We start from the raw sequence: 21011 nt of genomic DNA, 5'->3' as shown, positions 1-21011 counted from the left end.
CAGGTTCTTCCACCAACACAACAGTATCAAAGAGCCAAAGTTCAATTATAATTCAGTTCTCTAAATCAGCAACATCTTAACAAAAAAAAAGGCAGACAAAGATCAGAAGGTGGAACAGAGAAATGCAAACAGGAATGTCCGAAATCACGACACCAATCACTTGCAGAGCCACCTGTCATCTTATCAATCAGGCTAGCACCACTGAAGGGAATGCAGGGATCTTCTCAGCCCTCCATAACACAGCCTTTATGCATGTTAGATGCCCTACAAAAACCTTTGTCTGAAATAAGGAAACAGTACAACAAACTGAAACAAAGCTGCAGTGTTCTTCCCGGCATATTGAGACAGGCAGGAAAAGAAGTGGATATTTCTCAAATAACAACCTACAGCACTTAGAAGGAAGAAAAGTGAATTCCACAGAGGAACGAACACAGAACTTTCATTACTGCAGTAGTTAACTAATAGTGTTAGACACCGTCCCTGGGAGAAAGTCCCTGCCCTGAGGATGCTACACCATGCATACACAGTGGACACAAAGTCTCAGAGAGGAAGATACAGAGATTAGGTAATTCATCCAGTGTCAAAAGACATGAGTTTTTACCATGTGCAGGAGAGTTTTCATGCATAAATCCTCCCACCAAAGACCGTGCCATTATTCCCATATTTAGGGTGAAAGTGATCACAAGAGCAGGGTCCCAGAGCACCTGCAAGATGCAGCCTTTACTTTGATATTTGTAAAAGCACATACTGCACCAGCAATAGCCTGAAAATGATGGCCATGCTATTTCTCTGCCCTAACTTAGCAATACACTATTTCTTAGATATTGTTTACAAGGTCCTGAAAATAGAGGCTCATTTAATTGAACTGAAAAAAATACTTAACAGTTATTTCTGGTTGCAGTACCCTGTGATTTAAGTTACACAGCTCAGGCTCTGAAATGCCATACAACCTGTAAGCTAGCAGAGAGCATTTTGCTAGGAACTACTGTGCAGCGCTGGGATCTTTTCACCATGGCAGAGGAGGTTTTTCTCACAGAACAGATAGGAGATTAGGGAAGAGACACACCAGGAAGATCCACGCATGGTGCCTGCTTTGCATGCACATGGACCCAAGACAGAGTTAAATGCTTGGCTGATGCACACCTTCTCAAGTGGTCGTATCTTTTAATCCCAAGGTCAGAATCAACTAGCAATAAGAATTAAATTAGAGGCATATTTTTGTCACAGCATAAAATTCCTCCAACCCTTGGAGATATGGAGCACCTTTAAGAGGGAGACAGCTCTTAAAGCACTTGCCAGAGTTCCTGGGTGCTTCTCCATTATTGTGTGGGAGAGAGGGATGAGGAAAAACAAAGAGATGTTGCATGGGGGGTTTGCATGGGGGCGTGGGGGTTGTTTGCTTAGGAACTGAATAACTGGGCTGGGCTGGTTGAGGAGATGCTGCACACAGTCACTGTGGCAGCTGGGAATAGCCTGTGCTACCAACCATTACAATACACCAATGTATTCCTATAAATGCACAAGCAATATCTTCCTAATAAATACATGACAGCAGTATTTAATCATGCATGCAATTGCGACAATATTTTCACCTAGCACCCATACCTACTAAACCACAGAGCTGTAGGTAAGGACTAAAAATTATTTTTCTATAGAAAACAATTCCCATTAAACAAATAATCCCAAGGACATCACCTGCCAACTCTGGCACATTTCCCAAGAGTAAAGCTCCAACTAGCACTGTCACTAGCAAGTTTTTCCTGTTTACTACTGCACCAAGCTCAGTGATACGGCATTCAACTAAGACCTGATCATTGTAACATCAGAGCTCTTTCACCTTCAGGTCTCTCCTCAAATGCAGAGATTTTTTTTCATGACCTGACAGCAATTCTGTGATCACTGCAGATCATACAGAGCTCTTAACTCCTGCAAAGCGTAACCTTTTCCCACCACCAACCCCAGGACTAACCAAGCAAAACACTACTAATATTTAGTCATTTACCTTGCTTTCTTTAGTAGAAAACTCAGAAGAGTTGGAGATTTTCATAGATTTTGACCGATGGGACTGCCGCCAGAGAGATTCTTCTCGGGAGTATTTCACCGAACCTGTGGCTCTCACCCGGACTTTGCTGGTGCTCTGAACACTGTTAACTCCAATCATTTCCAAAAGTGAGTGGATGGGATGGGAAAGAAGAAAGCTAATGAAACTTCCCAATCCCCTGCAGAGGAATTGGAAAAGGTTACGACTGGAGAGCTCAGGCTCAAGCAATCAGTGTTTGCTTAAAGCACACTAGGCTGTTTTCTCCAGCATCTTCAGGCACAGTGTTTGGAGCCAGCCTGATTGTTCCAGGCATTGCTCACGTCACTGGATGGGAGAAAAAAAAAAGAAAAAGAAAAGGAAGACACTGATAGAAACTCCTCCCCTGCTCTGCTCTGCTCCCCTCTCCAGCATCTACTCCCCCTTCACACACACACAGTGAGAGGGAGAGAGGTGGAGAGAAAGATGCTGGAACAAATGCCAGCAGATCAAGCAAGATATTCATTTTCAGTTCACGCAGCCACACTTCCCTGCCTGCAACAGCCTGCCATGCTCATTGCTGCCTGCAATAACAAAGAACACTGTAAAAAGAGTCTTCAATCAACTGCCAGAAGCTACAGGCTTCTGGATGTGAGAAATACTGATGGATTCCCAGAGCACTGGAAAAAGGAGTGAAAACCTACGCATCACAACAAAATGCTGGCAAGCCCCAGAGAGACAAATCAGCAAATTTCCACAATTCTAAGTATTTGCACTCACTGGCCAGAGTCCTTGGGGTGCCTTCCAAACGTGCAAGGGAGAGGAAGACCACTTTCACACTCTTAAAGGGGCTTAGGGGAAAAGAGATTATTTTCCCAAGGTAATCAGTGCAAACCAGTGGTAGAGTCACGAACAAGCACCTAGGGACTCATCTCCCCACTCGGCAGCCAGGAGAGCTGTAGCCACACCCCCACACAAGCAAATCGCATGCTCCAGTGGCTGACCCCACAAATGATGCAGCTCCTGGCACCCTCTTTCTCCCTTGTGGCAAACCCATACAGCCTAGTGATGGGAGGGCCACTACCACTGCCAGAGGCACCACTTGAACCCACATGAGCCTGGCTCCAGAGGCTAGGCATGCTCTCTGCGCCTGGAGCCACCTGCCTTCATGCAGGGGACAAGGGGAGGCTGACGCCAAAAGGAGCTGGTACTCTTACTGAGTGGTAGATGCGCTAAATACGGGAAAAGAGAGATGTTTACCTCAGTGTTGCAAAAGCACCATCATTTCTGGCTCCTGGAGACCCAGAGTGCAGCAGACTGTGCATTGCCATGGCAACGTGCTCCAATGTGAGAGAGAGAGAAATTGCTCTGCTCTACTCTGCTCAGCACAGATTCGTGACAGCTGCCGACACACACTGGGCAGGTGGAGCAGCTTGTGTGAGCAGCAAGGGAAAAGTGGACAATGGGGACATTTTGCCAAACCCAGAAAAGGCAAACAGTTTGTGCAGAGGGGGCACGAGGAGCTGGCAGACTCTGCAGCAAGGCTAACACCAAGCTCAGCAACCTGCCCCACACCACCACATCACAGCAGGGCAAGGACAGCAGCAGCGGTGTTGGGTTGTGGGAGGACACGAGGGCTCTCATCCCACTCACACCAAGACACACAGGGAGCAAGTCTACATGCAGACAGCAATGACGCGGTGCTGTCCTGGCATGCTGAGGTGAAATGTCCCATGCTGAGATACTTCAGGCAACCAAAAGCTGGGTGAAGAGGCTTCAGTCTCTATTCACATCTGAACCGTGTTCCATGTTTGCCAAGCCATGTGAAAGCAAAGTGAGAATTTGCTTACTGCACATCATGTGCCCAACAGCACCCAGGGGTAAATAAGATGCATATTAATTGAGTGGACTTTTCCCCTGGTTTCATCTTCCCAGTCTCTTGCAATCAAGAATCTACATCCTCACAGGGCAAATGGCTAGACAGTCACATAATAGTCCTAGGTGCATTTCTGCTCATAAAAGACGCTGCTGTCTCCCCAGCTTTTCTGATAGCATTAACTCTTTCCTAATGTTGTCCCCAACGATGCTACAGGGTGCATATCCTTCCCACAGACTGTAATAGGTGTGGACCCTGCTGAAGGACAACAATCAGTGCAACAGGGAACAGGTTACCTAAATATCAACACAAAAACTGTCCCTGGGGTGGGAAACTTCTGATTCCTCACAGATTCTGCCTCCATCCTGCTTGAGCCACAGACACCTTCCCTTCTGGCCAACAAGAAAAATACATTTTCATTTCCACCACAGTCAGATCTAGCAAGTCCATCCCTACCTCACACATTAAGATCAAATCCCAAATGTGCCCCTTTTTTAACACAAACCTGTCATTGCTAGAGGATAACTGAAAGGAACATTTTTCCCTGGCAATAATCATGCTCTGAGTTACTTCTGCCACTTCACTAAAAAGGTTTTATGTTATTTAACCCATGTGAAATTATCCACTGCTTGTGCGAAAGCTTTTCAAAGAAAATCTCTTCTTAGAGGAAATTTGCACTGCAGTCAAACCGCCCCAGATGAGCTAAGCAGCAGGTCCTGACAGGTGCTACGTAAATGGCCACAAATCACTCTCTATCCTAGCAGCCCCCTGCCTAGCAGATTATTCTTGCTCTCAGATTTATAGGGCCAACTCCCCAAGCACTCTCAACATATCTGAAATAATTATACTCCCTAAATATCACATACAGACCTAAGCCAGTGTCAATTATACAGAGCAATTTTATTATTAAACACAAGCTAGACTGAATCAAAGCAATATTTCTCTTCTGTTGCCCACAGCACCATCACTGCTGCCTAATTGCAGCAGTTCATCTAGCACTCTCTGAGCTGAAGTTAGCAGATCCTCAGGTAGGACAGGAACCTTACTTCATAAAGTAACAAATCTGTTTCTCCAGCAGTCCAAAATTCCAAGGATTTTCCTTCTTCTTCCTTCTTTAGTGTTTTCTGAGAAAACACTTCTCAACTCACACTCTCCCAAAGAGAGCCTCCTAAGAGAACACATTTGAAGCCTTAAATATCTTCAGATTGGGGATTTGGTTTAGATTTCATCAGCATCCCCAATTTTCATCTGCAAGTGATAATACAATCTTGTACTCCTGACTGAGCCAGTACTCTCTGTGTATAAATTGACGGTTATTCTGGGGAAAGGCCATGCTTTGACATTAGAGAAGACCCACCATTTTAGAAATTAGTATGCACACAGGATTTATGTCTGTAACTGAGCAACAGGAATTTCTGAGGGAAAAGTGTTTTGTTAACATAGAGGGATAGAAGGGACATTTTAAAAGAGGGGTTGAAACAGCTGTGCAGTATCAGAAAAATGAGAGCTGACCACACCCAGGGGACCCTCCAAGTGTTTCAAGAATTCAGAATCTTCCTCTTGTTCAGAGGTCAAGCAAAGAGGTGATAGCAAAGGGGCAGAATGTAAATATTCGTTTAGGCAGTGACACCACTGTGGTGACCAAAAGGGCTGTGACCCTGTATAGGAACCTTCTCAATCAGTTCCTCTAAGGAACAAACCGCAAACCAGCAGGAAAATTTAAAACTTTGGGTCAAAACAGATGCAGGAACAGAAAACCAGAGTTTTTATTATTCCTTCCATCCCATCCTTTTAAAACCATACAAAAGAAGCTTTTCTCTTGTCACAAAGCACTATGCCAGACCCCGTCACCCACAGAGGAAATGGGCAGCTGTTCCAACTTACCCCAAAATAAGCTCCTTCCCATCTGTTCCTCCCACCAGTCAAATTTCCCTGGGAGGCAAAACGTACTCAGTCCTTGCTTGGTCTTCCTAATGTCATTCAGCGAATCAACAACACAAGAAGAAAAACTGCAGAATTCAAAGTAAAATTCAATATTGGCGTTTGGGGTACAAACCTAAGGACCACATTACTGTATCTAAAGAACTCCAATGTCCTCAAATAAAGTCACAAGAATCCTTTAAAATTATTTAAGCCTGATGTCAATAACAAATACAAACAACACAAGCTGACAAAATACATAAACACATGCATACCAATTATTTAAAATATACCCTCAAAAGCCAGTAACATATTTTTGTAGCACAAAAAGGCAGAACTACTTAATGCTGCCACTAAATGCTGTTTGTTAAATAAACAACATGAAATCTTTTCTTCGTCCTTCATCTTTCCTTCTTTCATGTTTTTTTTCCTTCTTCCCCAAATGGGAAGAAGGGGAAAGTCAATTCTGATGGATAAGCTACTCTTACACAATGGCTACAGAACTAGAGCTTAAAACTGATCAATAGTAAAATTCCTGTAATATTAAGATAACAATTTCTGAGGTCTGCTGACTAGGGGGAGCTGACAATCAAGATTAAATGTCTCCTGTGAATAGCAGAAATACTAGAGCAACCACTTAATTTCTACATGCACAAGTAACCAGGTCAGTAGGAATCCTAGCAGGGTAACAGCTGGAATGATGGGAGAACGTTGTATGACTGCATGAGGACAACTGAACTATCTCTGGTTTAAGTTACATGAGAAGAAGGCTAAAAGAGCATCCACAGCCAGCAGCTCACAGTCACAGCATAACTCTTTACAACTGACTTTTTACATCAATAACACCTAGAAGTGAGCAGAATGACAAAACCACAATGACTGGTGGAAGATCAAATGAATCCTGCCATCACTGTATCTCTGGGAACCACAGTGCGTCTTGTGCCAAAAGAAACACTCCTGAGGTAAGTGCCCTGCTGAGAATGATAGGAGATCACAGCTTTAATGAAAACAAGCCATTGGATAATAACAGGGATGCAAAGAAATCATGCACCCTGTTATCCTGATCAGCACTGCAAGTGAAGAGATGCTTTCCGCCATCTTCATTTTCCTTACAGCAGATCTGGAAACAGCTGTTTCACAGACTAGATGCTGTACTTGCTGGCTAAGCACTGTAATATCCAAGGGGAAAAAGTTCCTTTTCTTGAATTCCTTCTTTTAGGAATTATCATCTGCTGCCAACAAGCTCACAGAAATTAAGTGAGCCATACAGTATGCAGACTAACACAGACCACCAAGTTCCTTAACTTAAAGCTGATAAATGTAGCTACAGAAAACAGCAAGACATCAAAAAAAGAATCATAAAAGCATCAAAACACTAAAATTCTGCTAGGCATGACAGAAACCCACAGGAAAGTGACTGAAGAAGTGATGTAAAGTCTACAAACTATCTCAGATCAGCTACAAACAACCTCTGCCTCTGTTCCTGCAGTGAGCATGCTCTGAGTCAACACCACTGAAATAAACCCCTCACCCTAGAGATCTGCATTAAAAAAAAAAAACAACAACAACAACAAAAAAAACCCACAAACAAACAAAAACAAACAAAAAGAAACCACAAAACCCCCCCCACACACACACACAAAAAATAAGCAAACCACAAAAAAAAACCCAAAAAACAACAACCTCCCTCCCAGGCTTCTCTCTGACTCAAATAGCAAACACAACATCAACAAAAAGAAAAGAGGAAAAGGAAGGGGAGGAGAAGGCCGTCAAGGGAAGTGGGAGAAGGAAGGAAGAAGGCAAAAGGATGGGGGCAAGAAGAAAGGGAGAGGGCACAGTAGGGAGAAGTGGGAGAAGAGATAGGGAGGAAGGAAATTGAGGCCACTCTAAGATCCACACAAGTTACAAGTTGGTGTCACCTGTGGCTGTAGGCATTGCACTATGGAAGGGGGGGAAATATGCATAGCTTTTGACATACCTTTTCTCCACAATTCCATCTACCTATGGAGTAATGTCCAGCTACCTTGTCCCAAAAGCAGATTAAATTCTTCCTATGTGTCTTGACACCTTCCAGAACCTGTCTATCAACAGGACAGAAAAATGGTGCCTTGCATTTGCCCCACATTTGTACAAGGATCTTGTGAATACTTAATCATCTAAGAAAGCTTGACTTCGGAATGAAACTAAATATTCCATTTAACATCACAGGAAAGGAGAAAAAAAATCTGAATTTAAGGAGCAGGCTTATACTCTTCTTTGAAAGAAAACAGTGTAACTGGGTCAGAGAGAGAACAATCCAATGCTACTTGAAAAGTGTGGTGACAAACAGAAGGAAGGAATACTGAAGATTTATACAGCAATAATCCTAAAGCTGGTGTAAGGAATGTTCTCTCTTCTTCTTCTTCTTTTTTTTTTTAATATGGTATAAATTATATTCATTCTCTTCCTTCCCTTGAGATGCAGCACAGAACTTAAATTTCAAGCAGATCAGTGGGTGGAAGATCAAAGAATGTTTTTCAGAATTTGTTTTCTACCTACATGGAGGTGGGAGTAATAAGTCATAGGGACCAAAATGTATATATGACATTGTATTAGAGAATTCCCAGTCTGAAAAGAGCCCAAAATTCCTCTTTTAAAGTGGCAGAGTGCATCATTCCTGGAGACTACCAGTCTGCATCCTCCGCACTTGATAGATGACATTCATCCTTGGGACCTGCCATGCATTTCAGTTACAGTAGGAGACAAGTTGATGGCCTTGGCTATCTAACAAGTCAAACATCAAATAATTCCCTTGTCTGATTAACCTGGACAAGACACGACAGCTTGTCTCCACAGATGAAAATTAACCCCCTAAATGTTCATTATGAGGCTGGTATTGTGCCACGTAATTGCAGCCAGTAGCAATGGAAATTCTTAGCTGACTCTGCTTGGGTTTCACTCTTTGCTGACACAAAAGCCTGGTAGGCTAAGTGAGATCTTTTGAATAACAATTAGAAAGAAAAGAGGTGAAAGGTTGAAGGAGCAAAAAATAATTCAGAGAAATGCAGATTGTCAAAGCAGAACATCCAGCAGATACATCCTGAAATTGAGCCTGCTTTCTAGTAAGATAAGCAACCCCTCGTACCACCCCTGGACTATGCAGAGCAATCCTAATTCTTGGATCACCTTCAAAAAATGTTATGTTTTAAGCCTTATTTAAAGTTCTGCTTTCCCTGCTCAGAGACAGCTGGTATTAGGCTTTTTCTATTGTAACGCTTTCTTCAACTCTATCTGGGTTTGACTTGAGAAAAAATATATAGATTATAGATTTTTCTTTTTATATGCACTAAGGTAAGCTCCTGAAATACAAAAAGAAAATATATTTGCATTTCAACAGGGCAGGAAGGTGTCAGGGATCTCTGTAATTCAAGGGACACAAAGCAATACACACACCACCATAACCTAGCCCAATTCTCAGTTCTGCACAGGCATGCTTAAATGTTATTGCTCTTGAGCAGGACAAATGACAACACCCAAAAAACTCCAAGTTGAAGGAAACAAAGGTTATCATGGCAAGAAGGTTCTCAGCAAGGATGGAGAAGAGTGAAGACAAGCCAGGTGTTCCCTACAGTCACCCCATGAATCTGTGGCTCCTCTGAGAGTGAAAGGAAAGTATGCTTTCACAAACAACTGTTTAAGACAAGGACTAACAGTTTAATCCTGCATTCCCCAACTTTTACACCACCAGATTAGATTCTGTTGTCTCCTAGCAGCTGAAAGGGGCCTTCTGTAATGGATCTTCTATTTCATACAGATAAGAAATGGCACAAAAAATACTATTTCCAACAGAAGTATTTTTAAGAGAAAAAACTTTATTTTGGGGAAGAAACAAGGAGCCAGTGCTCTGTCTTATTCTGTGAAGCAAAGGCACTTAGTCCTCTCCCTCCTCTGCTCACTGCTGCAGGGTTTTACAGCAGTCAACGCGGTCCTCCTGGGCCATCCTGGCATTCTGTCACACACTCTCAACTTCATCAGGTTTCCTTCAAAGGTGGGAATTTCTTGCCAAAAAACCATGAAATGGATGAAGTACAGAGACTGTTGATGAGAGCAATCAGGATGCACACAGCAGTCCAATTAGTGTGAGCTCCTCTCAGTAAAGGGGGCCTGAGGCTGTGCAGGGAGAAGTTAGCCACCTGATGCTCATTCTCTCTGCTAAATACCTGAAATGGGTAAAGTAAGATGCCAATAATTCTCTTTAAATTGAGTATTTGCTTTGGAGGGCTTTCAAAGGGAATTAAAAAAAAAAAAAAAGAGAGGGAGAGCGAGAGAAGGCAGAAAGACAGTGGCAAAAACACCCAGTAATTAAAGTGCAGGGAACTGACAGCAACATGAGATAAACCCTACTTTGCAGCTTCTATAGGAAATTGCATATCCCAGGAATCCTAATCAAGAATTCAGATCATTTAGGAAATTAAGGAGGACAGGTTCTTCAGAAGAATTCAGCACCAGCAACTCCAAGTTAATTTGGTCACTTCATTACAGTGCTTCTGCAGGAGATAAGGCCTACCCAAAAAACACCCTTTGAGAAAAAGCAGATTTTTAATGCTGGATTGGCATCTTATCTCCATCAGCAGTCCCTGAAAGGATGAGTCTAGCCAAGTGCATCCCAGGTACCTCACCATGATGGAGGTTCCCAGATAGTACAACAGGTCAGAGAAGAGCTACCATGTCCTACCAAAAGACACACAGCCAGGTATGACTTGCCCACTTCATGTCATGGGACAGCACTATTACCAGTCAGCCCATGTCAAAGGATGGGTGATTCCAGGAATGAGGTGTGCTGGATGCTGTAAATGCAGAGAACATTTACTTATGCAGGACAGGTGGTACTTTGCACACAGCCTAACAACAGAGTACCCCTCCCAGAACACTGCCTAACAAAAGCAGAGATCCATTTCCTCAGTGATGCTTTCTTGCAAGCTCTCTGTGGACCACAGAAGACATTTTCCCTCCTTACATATGAAAGGTCATTAATAGCACCTTCATGGAGTGAACCCCTACACACCTTGTCTCAAGATGACAAGAGGAAAACATTGTCCAGTATCATACCAGCACTTTATTTGTGGGGACCACACAGCCCTCAGGAATTGAAGAATATAGCCAAAATTAGGTTCTTTCCAAGCCAAATGTCCTCTTCATTCCAGAAAATCTTGTGAAGCCCAGCTGTGAAGAAGGCTATGGTCACACAGTACAATCCCCTAGCATATAATTGTGAAGACGGTATCACTACAGAAGATTAAAACTGGTGTGAGCATGTGAGAAAGAAACCACTCCTACACTGTAATCATGAGGTTCTTGACACTGCCAAAATGTCAGACTGATTTTGTTTTCTTTCCAAGGAGGGAGATCCTAGCCATGGCTTCCCTTTCTACCTACATATATATATATATATATATATATATGTATATATATATATATGTATATTACTACAAGCAGACCCCATGAGGAGAAGTGCACTTTTAATCACAGTTTGGCGTATTTGTCTGTATAAGTAGCAACTGCAAAAGCAACCTCAGATCTGACTAAAGGAGTGAGGAAAAAGGCAATGAATCTTTGTGCAGACTGATGTACAAAACCAAAACCTTTTTCAATGTTAAATGAACAGACAGCAAGACACAAGGTGAGCAAGATCACATTAGCATTTCTCATTTCTACTTTTAAACCAGAGTGAAATAATCCGTTCTCAAAGCACAACTAGTGACATATAGAGAATCAGGTCATGAAGGCCTTGTGGTTTGTACCAAAAGTGTTCTCATTGTTGGGAAAAAAAACTAAATAAAACATAGAGATAGCTCCCCCATGGAGGTGAAATAAAAGAGTAACTTGATCTAATGTCCCAAGTTTTCTGAGGCTGATCACACAAAAGTGTGTCCCTCCTAACGTGTTGATGTCTGTCCCTGTGCTATTTTCCAATCCAGACGAAACACTCAGGGACGCACTCCACACAGTGAAGGGAGTGACTGAAGGCAATGTCTGACAGATGCCTGTGAACCAGCTGTCCTGGATAGCACAAGCATTTGCATTTCCACCCTTGAATCTAAGAACTAGATCCACAATAAATGCTGCACAGAGATCCACAAGCCCTGGATGAACACTCAGCCCTCCCCAGCCTTCCTTCCCCTCCACTACTGCTTAGCTTTGCTCTGGGGCTCAGCAGAGCTGCAGAGCTTCACACAAGGGTGCAGCAGGGCCACGAGGACAACATGGAGAGACTGCAGAGCCAGAAAAGCCCACTTGCTTCACCACAGGTCTGCATTAGTCACCAGTGGGTGCTCAGGACCTCACTCCCACAGGGACACACTGCCACCCTGTGGAAACTGCTCTTCCTCTCCCTGGCAGCTAGGCAAGGATGCAGGGAGAAGGCTTGCAGCCTCACCCATGCTCAGCGGCTACACAGCTAATTCAGCAGCAAGCTATATGAACTTTGGTGCTGGGCTGAAGAAAGATACTGTGAATTTAATTTATTGAGACTAATGCAAAAAATTAATTTCTGCTAATTCTTTGTAATCACACATTTAGTGGCAGCATGGCTGCTGTGAACACAGTAGCACAATTTATTCACTCCACTCCCGTCCACTAATAAATTAAAAAACAAGGGTCAATTTATCAAATATTCAGACAAGCCAGATGAGAAAACAAAGCTGCATGCCACCTCTGTTCCCAAGACATCAAGGCAGCACACAGAAAAGGTCAGAAAGCCTTAAGCAACATGGGACACCAACACCAAACTTCTTCCGTCTGTCTACATCCAAAAAATCCTGAGCCCTGCTATTTGCTTTGGGTGAAGAGTCAGACATCCCTAGCATTAGCAGGTGAGCACTAAACACGAAAGTGCAGCCCCAACTGCATAATTCTGTCAGGAGGAAAACAAACAGCAGGTGAGCACCACTGGAAGTCTCTTGTCAGTACACTCAGGTTATTTAAACACAATCTGGAGAACTATTTATTCAGTAAGGGCTGAAATTAGCCTGCAAATTATTCTCAACACATCCCTCTATGGCAAACAGAGAAATGAGATTCCTTTGGGGGGAAAAGTAATTTAAGTGTGGCTGCTGACAGATATACAGATTCAAAAATTAAAGACATTAAATCTAAAATTTAATATTCCCCATTGCTTAATAAGAACTGAAGCAGGAAGGTCCAACAAAAATCTCCCTGAAGAAGATCAAGAAAATTAAGAAATTACCAATAGTAAAATACAAACTCTGCTGCTTCAACTATGCAGATACATTTGTATTTCACAATGATCCTGACACAAAACTCACACAAGAGATGGTAACTCATTTGGTTGGCTTCAACAGGCACTGGGCCAGCTCTCAGATGTGGCAGCCTCTTCTTTTTATTTCCATTACAAAATAAATAAATAAATAATGAACTCCAGTGTATGCACACCTGTCTTCATTTAAACAAAGTGCTGTTTCATGCTAGCAATCAGACAAAAAAGCGAAACATTCTCATTATTACTGACAATAAAACAAGGTTTGTCCTGCTCAGCCTCTTCCCCCATTCCTCAGATTTAACTCCTAGTACAAACTTAATGAACAAAAGCTGAAGCAACGCAGCTTGTGCCAGACAGCACATTACAATCTGAAATTACATCTCCAGCTCTAATGTGAATACCCCAAAGCACCTTTGATGAAAAACACACACGCCTTCCAGATTGTACACAGAGATCAGGCTTAGCCTTCAATGTATTCACATTCAGAGCCAACTGGCTGCTTCTGTCCACTGTAATCAGGAGACAGCATTCTGGGTTGGCATGACCACAGGAGTTTACAAAGCACACAGCTCTGAGGCGAGACCTACCGCAGCTCAGTTTCACCTCTCTGTCCTGCAGAGTCTCCCTCACTAACAAGTGAAGGCAAGAGGGAAAACAAGAGTATAAACCTTATATATATTATGTATGTTCTGGGAGGAGAAATGTGCCCATCACTTGTCATGTTTGACAACTAAGATTCAGAACATTCAAGATGGGTGTTTTGTTTTGAACCATCTTTCTGTAGAAATGAAACTCACATTCTGCAGTTAATTCCTTACCTTCAAGAGCCCTCTCGGGAAGTCTTTGCCATCGTTCATCCCCTGAAGGTTAGCAACGAATTCTTGGCAGGTCATCTTTTTCCCAATGTTCTGAAAGGAGTGTCAGAGAAACACAACATCACATTCCTGCTGCTTTTCATAATGACAGGAACAAGCAACATCAGAATAAATGCATCTTCCTGCTCTCCTTTAAACCCAAGCCAGGCAGCACTAAGAACACATTCATGAGATTACTCATAGATGAGCATCCTTGTATGCATATAGCTAGAAAAGGGAAAGTACTTTTGCACCCAAAGACCCACATACACCCCCCCCAAAAAAACCCAGCTTAATACTGGGCGTAATGAAGAGGACAATGATGAAGATCTCTGGTATTAGCATGGTGCCTTATATCCCAATGTCTCCAGAAGCTCTACCAGTCTCTGATGGAAAAGCTCTACTTGAATCTGTTGTGGGGCACCAGGAAACACATGACTGAGGCTCCTTCTAGACCCTTCTCTTACAATTTCAAATGCCCCCTCAGTTGCAACTGCTGTGAGCTGGAGTATGATGCCCAGGCATGGCCATTACCTTTTCTGAGTCACAGGCTGAGGCTGCTTTGACATTTCCATAGGCTCACTCTCTTTTCTCTCTTTCTGTCTAAGTCTCAGACTGAAAGTTGCCCAAATAAGCCACAAACAGAAAGGAACAGTTTGGCTGTCCCTACATATCTGTGTAGGAGCCAAACTATATCCAGAAGTTTGAGGCTGCCCTAAAATACTCTTGAATCCCTGCCTCCATCACCCCTCAGAGAAAGTGTCTGTACTCAGTCTCCCAGGTGCAAGAAGGCCCCTGCTTAGCATGTGGGGAGCCTTGTGAGCCGGCAACAATTACAACACTGCATTGATGAAAAAGCACACCAAAGATATCTGAGAAAAGGAAAGCAGCCTGAGATGAGCGGTGAAACGCGGTATAGACAGAGGGGAAAATAAGGCTCTGGGATAGCACCACTGTCAGTCAGGAGATGGAAGTGAAAACTTTTAAACTGTCAGGGCACGTTTTGTCTGCAGAAATAAGGCAGAAGAGCTCTTTATGAGCTTTGTCTTTGGCTAGGAGCAGGAGCCCAAATTAACTCTGGACTGGAGCCCAAGGAAGGGCACCAGTTGGTAATACAAGCTATTCGATGTAACGAATTACATGACAGCTAGAAGTGCATATCCACTATTTCCCTTCCACAATGTATGATCAGAAAAACCACCAAATCTTGGCCATCAGCCTTACCTTGCCAATAAGGAATATCTCATAGCCTGCAGCCAGCACAAACCCACAAAAAGAAGGCAAGCAGAAACCATGGAACAATTAATGGCTTCCCATAAAAGGATGGCTCCTGACAACACATATGAGCTGTAACCCTGGCTCTGTGGTTGCAAAGCTTAGAGAACACAGCTTATAACTTCAGTCTTCAGGTGCAGACTGGAGCTAGTCTAGCAGACTTACAAGTGCTTCCCTTTCTCCCTGCAACTTCAGCCTACTTCTATTTGTTTCCTCCAAGCAGCAGCTGGCAGCTTCCCTATACTGACTAAAGCCAACATTGCAGACAAATGGCTGTTTTGCTGCAGGATCAAAGCTAACATACAGTGCTACAGAGGTTCCAGAAGATGTGCCTGGTGGTCTAGAGATACGTCAAAACTCTCTAGCACCAATGCAGGTGATGACCTCGGTGCAGAAAACTAAGCATGCATTTCCAAGACACACCTAGCAAAAAACTGTTTAGTTACAAACAGAAGTGTGGCAAGATATGGAACATAAAGGGAATTAAGTAAGAATTTGTCTCCAAGAGTTAAAGGCAAGTGTGAACTGAAGGCAGGGCAACTGCATTACAGCTCTACAAGCAGTGGAGCTGAATGCAAAATAGAAATGTCTGTGCTTATGATCAGTATGTCAGTAACAGATAGAGCTCAGTGTATAGACAAGCTCTGTGACTCATTTGCTTCCTGCTCTAGCAAAATCCTGGTAAGGATAGGGCAAAGCATTATCTTTGTTAGGGAACAGGCAATTAGGCATATCTGCAAGGGCTGCATTCCAAGTCAAAAACACCAAACTTACCACCTATGTGGAAAAATGCAAAGCAGTAAGAGGAAGACCAAAATTAGAGGAAATCAGAGGGGTTTGAGGGAACATGAAGACACACCCACAGACATAATGTAAGTAGGAGTCTCACAAACACTACAGCTGCATATACATAGCAACACACTGTCAATTGCCAGTGGTATAAGTTTCCAAAGCTACGCACTGCAACAACCAGAGTCAACAGCAGCAATGATGGGTCAGAGCCAGATCATTTATTCCAGTACCTAGTGAAGACAGTTCAGCCTACTGAAGCATCACAGGGAGCAATGGGAGTTGCTGCCAGGCTAATGCGCTACCATTATTTGGTGAGGCCAGGCAGACTGTAAAGCAGGAGCCCCAGCTGCTCACCACTCTGGGGAGTGGGATACCTGTGCAGAAAGACTCAGGTGTCCTCAAGAGAAGCCCTGTGTGCTAAGAGACAAACCGCAGCACACTCCTGTACACCCCATGTCCTGGGTGGGGTGTACAGCCTTCAGAGAAAAAAATTCTTCACAACTCCCTATCCCCTCCTGCTTCCACAACCTGCAGACAAAGGCATTCAGTTAATGGAGAGGTGGGTCTCAGAATGCCTTGTTAACACTCAAGTCTCGGTTTTATTACCTGCACCACCAGAGAGTCTAAGTAGCCCGTTGAGACAGACCCAGGATGCCTGCATGTCCTGCTGCCCAATCCAAAACCCCTGATGTGTAAGAGTTCCCAACAGACACCCTCTTGGGAGAGCCCTTGCAACTGCAGTGGAGGGCCAGAGAGAAGTCCTAGAGCCACTTGGCTCAAACCACTACTTTTGTATACTATAATGCCATGCTCCCTATGTTTTTACACACTCCTTCCTAACTCCAGGGCAGAGGAAGCCTCTCATCAGCATGGCAATACCTTGCATAGCAGGTGTATCGCACCATGGATGCTGAAATACCCATCCTAAGGCTGCTGGCACCCTGCAGCAGTGTGACTAAGAGGACTCAATCAAGAATACTATTTCACCCAGGCACACAACGGGGAGAGCTGTGCAGTCCAGGAACACAGGGCTCCCACTCAGCATGCCCATATCCCCCCTCCATTCTCTTGGTTTTGAGTACACCCATCATTTGTCTGTGCAAAACTGCTTCACCAGATCTGCCCTCTACAACTGAACACGTGCAAACATCACCTTCCTTTTTCGACCTTCCCAAAACAACTTCATCTCCAATCCCTATTCTGCTTTCCCACATCTTTGTACATACTGCAAAGGGGAAGCCAATCCCAAGCACAGCTTCCTGGTCAGTGCCTACTGCAGGAAGGATGGTAATCACACCAGAAAGGTGGCCCTAAGGTCAGGGAGTATGCTCAGACATTATGGTAACATCAGGCACAATGCCTGCTTACACATGACTGATCAAGGCATGCTGGAAAGGCCTGTCCAGGACAACAGCCTGGGAGTGCAGCCTTCTCACTGTTTGCTGTCTGCAGGGGCTTCAGAAAAAGGCCACCCCAGGGACTGCCACAGGACCACCCAGTCCCAGCATGGTGTGGATAGGAGCAGTCTACACAAAGCTGTGCATACTCACATGGCCATGGAGGTCTGTGTTCAACAGCATCATGGCACACGTGAGACAGTGAACTCCATCTGCAGAAAGAGAAATAATCAGTCACATGCAAAACCACATCTGGACCTTTAACAAGCTGAAACTGAGACTCATAGACTAACTGAGTCTGTTCCCTTCATAAGAATCTGTTTTATCAAGAAATATACATAATTAAATAAATTAACAATGAGATCATCACACAGCTGCCAAACCAGAACAGTCTTTCTTTCATCTTTTAGTAACTATCAAAACTGTCTTGCAGCACCCATGGATGAGGCAAGCAAGACAGAAAATCATGCTATCACTCTTAGCTTGCTAATACCATATTCAGTCTGAATCAACACCTCCTTCTTCATTTACTTCAGTGCAGAAACGGAAAAGTAAAATACATTCATTCTTGTGTAAGGAGTGGGTGCAGCATTACAGGGGTGGGTATCCTGGTTTTCTGCACCTCTGCCTTAGTCCTCATTCAGAGCTCAATTAGACCCAATTTTGGAGAAGTGCAGCTGCTTATGCTGCCTTGCCTCCACATTGGGTAGAGACCACTCCAGGGGCTTCTAAGCTGGTCCTGTGGCCAAGACCCTCAGCAATAAGCCAGATTCATAGAACCATAGAACAGCGTTTGAGGACTGAGAGACTGAAGAAAATTATTACTGGCTCAAAACAACTGATATGTGTGTGTAGGGGGAGCAGCTCTGCAGAAAATGGGATGGTGCACTGCTCCACACCCCACTTCCTGAAGCCTCTAGTTCAGAACTGCCACCAATCACTGGCACACTGAAAGCAATGCCCCACACTCTGCCCTGGAGCCTCAGTCAAGCCCTGGATTGGCCAGATGACTGGAAGTGCCACTGGGGGCTGCTTGCCACAGGAAGCCAGAGCAGACCCCAGGACATGTGGTTGTGTCCCTATTGTCTTTGGTTAGCTGAAACCACACTAGCATCCAGGGCAGTATCTGTATCTTGGTTTTTGCTCTTTCTTTTCATCTCTTTTTCCTCTTTTCAACTCCTATTTTTTGTTTTCTGAAATATGGGTAATAAAGATTGGATGAGTAAAGTTTACTAAGTCAATGCTCTGTGAAATGATTTTGATTGAATGTTTGTTTTAAATTCCTGATTTTCTAAGTTTTGCTAGGAAAGTTTGGTTGTGAACATTCTGGGAACTTTTGTCAAGTTCTTCTTTGTGCCCAACTCAGAAAAAAGGATAGTACTTTAAGGCCTTTTTGAATAACCTTTCCAAGCAAGTTTAGAAGGCACCCTACAAGGATCATGGAGTTCAACTCGTGGCTCTGCACAGGACATTCCTACCAATCACACCATGTGTTTGAGAGCATTGTCCAAACAGCTTTTTCAGGCTGGTGCTGTGATCACTTCTTTGGCGAGCCTGTTACAGTGCCCAATCACCCACTGGGAGAAGAACCTCTCTCTGATGTCCATCCTAAACCTCTGCTGACACAACTTTTAAGGCATTCACTCAGCTCCTATCATTGCCACCACAGAGAAGAGATCAGTGCCTGCCCCTCCTCCTCCCATCATGAGGCAGCTGTAGACTGCAACGAGGTCTCCCCTGAGTCTCCTCCAGACTCTGCAAACTATGTGATTTCACTGCTCCTCATTTGGCTTCCCCTCTAAACCTTTCTCCATCTTCACATACTTTTTCAGAATACGCTCTGACACGTTTGTATCTTTTGTATATTGGGGTGCCCAAACTATACATAGTACTAAGATCCTGGGTTAAGGTTGCAGGATTTAAATGCTTACTCGGGGTCCAAAGTCACAATATCCCTCTTGTAGTCTTGACTAGAGTGAGGCAGCCATATCATCAGGCAAGTCATTATTTCACTCTGGACATGATGGACTTGTTCCACCTGACTGCCTACAATGTCTTGAAATAACAACGGCAATAGGCAGAGTACAGAGACAGCACAGAAGCAGATCCTGTCTTACTCCCAACTGTTTCCCTCCCCTGCCTGACAGCCAGTAAAGCTGAAGAGGTGCGAAGTGCCCAAACATTATCTCACTGCAACAGGGGTAGGTCACAAAGCAAGGGGTAAGGAGGCGCAGCCTACCTCCAACTGTAGCAGCTCTTTCTCACACTTTAAACTTAAAGTACAGCTAAACCGATGATTGCCTTCTTTATCAACCTCCTCCTTCAGTGTGCGATCAGCATGTGCTGCAATCACAGGGCCACAAGGCTCTGCCAGCATGTCTGGCTGAACACAGCAGTTACGCCAACAGACAGTTTGTCCTCTTCTGCAATCCCAGTTTTCTCAGGTTTGATCTATGTGCTTGTTTGTTTCCATAATTTACTTCCAAACTGACTGAAAACATTGGCATGGAGGAGCACTATGTCTGATGTTAGCTAGTCGAGATGAAACCATGCCAGGGTCTGGATACAGCACCCAAAATTCACCCCCACAACTGGCAAGAACTGGCACGCCTGATGCCAGTGCATGCAGATACAAGTGCTGAATGGAGCACAGAAAGCGAACAGCCTCTCTTTCACCTGACATGGGACCTATTCTTGTCCACATGAGTGCAGCTGGAGTACAAGCACCCACACACCGAAGCCAGCACGACCAGAAATTACAACTGAGGACAAATCTGGAGGTGCCACAACTGAGGATTTATATTGAGGACCTATTTACATCGAACACCTTTCGTGCTGAGGGTTTCAATGCTTACCAGAGACAGTCTCTAAAGTGTGGTACACTTTTCATTTTCCAGGCATACACCACATGTGCGTAGAGACCCCAGTATCACAAACAAAGTTACCTTGAGAAGAAATGGCATTTGGGTTGCACTGGTAGTATCTGCTGGAGAAGTGGATTAAAACTCTCTCTCGTTCCTGAGTTTCTCCAATAAGTGAAAAGGCTTTAAAGAAACTCCTAAAAGAGCAGTGGAAAAAAAAGTGGAATTAAGGTAATAAATCTCTTCTTGCTTCACACAGTGCATAGAGCAAAGCACACATCACAGCAAGAAGTACATAAGCACACATTCAGTTCCAAGGAGTCTTTCTAGGAAATTGGGCTATCATTCCACGTGCAGTTAATTCCAACATTTTAGTAAATGAAATAAGATTTAAATTACCATCAGTCCCAGCCATTGAATATACAAAATAATAAGTAATTCCACCATTTGAAAGAGCTGTTCTTACTTTTAAATTTTTTTTTCTGTGGGCAAGGAATTGGAACATGTTTTTTATGCATGATAAGATATCCAGGATGTTCCCTATTCTCTTCTAATTGCCCACCTCGCACCTTTTAACTTTACTTCATTAGTACTGCTCTCCAAATCAGAAAATCTACTCCAGGTGGTGAAGTCAAGCAAGTGCACAGCACTCACAGCTAATACCAAATGTGTGGTCACTTATTAGAATGGCCAGGACCACATCAGACGGGGAGGAGTGTGACCACTTGGACCTGCTGAAAATATCTGAGGAAAAGGGTAGA

General features: G+C 43.7%; 1 protein-coding gene across 15 annotated transcripts in view; it reads right to left on the bottom strand.

Moving 5' to 3' along the window:
• The window catches only part of PSD3 (pleckstrin and Sec7 domain containing 3), a 115011-nt gene that overhangs the window by 44470 nt on the left and 49530 nt on the right, over positions 1-21011 (bottom strand). For 13 of the 15 annotated variants that reach the window (XM_064403707.1, XM_064403710.1, XM_064403705.1 and 10 more), the window contains 3 exons: positions 20335-20447; positions 17543-17601; positions 13890-13979 (listed from right to left, as the gene is read on the bottom strand). In XM_064403707.1, the coding sequence (XP_064259777.1) occupies positions 13890-13979; positions 17543-17601; positions 20335-20447 (262 nt within the window). Of the gene's footprint in view, positions 1-2002; positions 2367-9644; positions 10013-13889; positions 13980-17542; positions 17602-20334; positions 20448-21011 lie in introns of those variants that run through there. The other 2 variants (XM_064403715.1, XM_064403719.1) reach the window with 2 other exon arrangements.

This window comes from Passer domesticus, chromosome Z (genome assembly GCF_036417665.1).
Source record: "Passer domesticus isolate bPasDom1 chromosome Z, bPasDom1.hap1, whole genome shotgun sequence".
Classification (NCBI taxonomy): domain Eukaryota; kingdom Metazoa; phylum Chordata; class Aves; order Passeriformes; family Passeridae; genus Passer; species Passer domesticus.
Note: the sequence above shows the minus strand (reverse complement) of the source record. Positions and strands in the feature narration are given on the sequence as shown.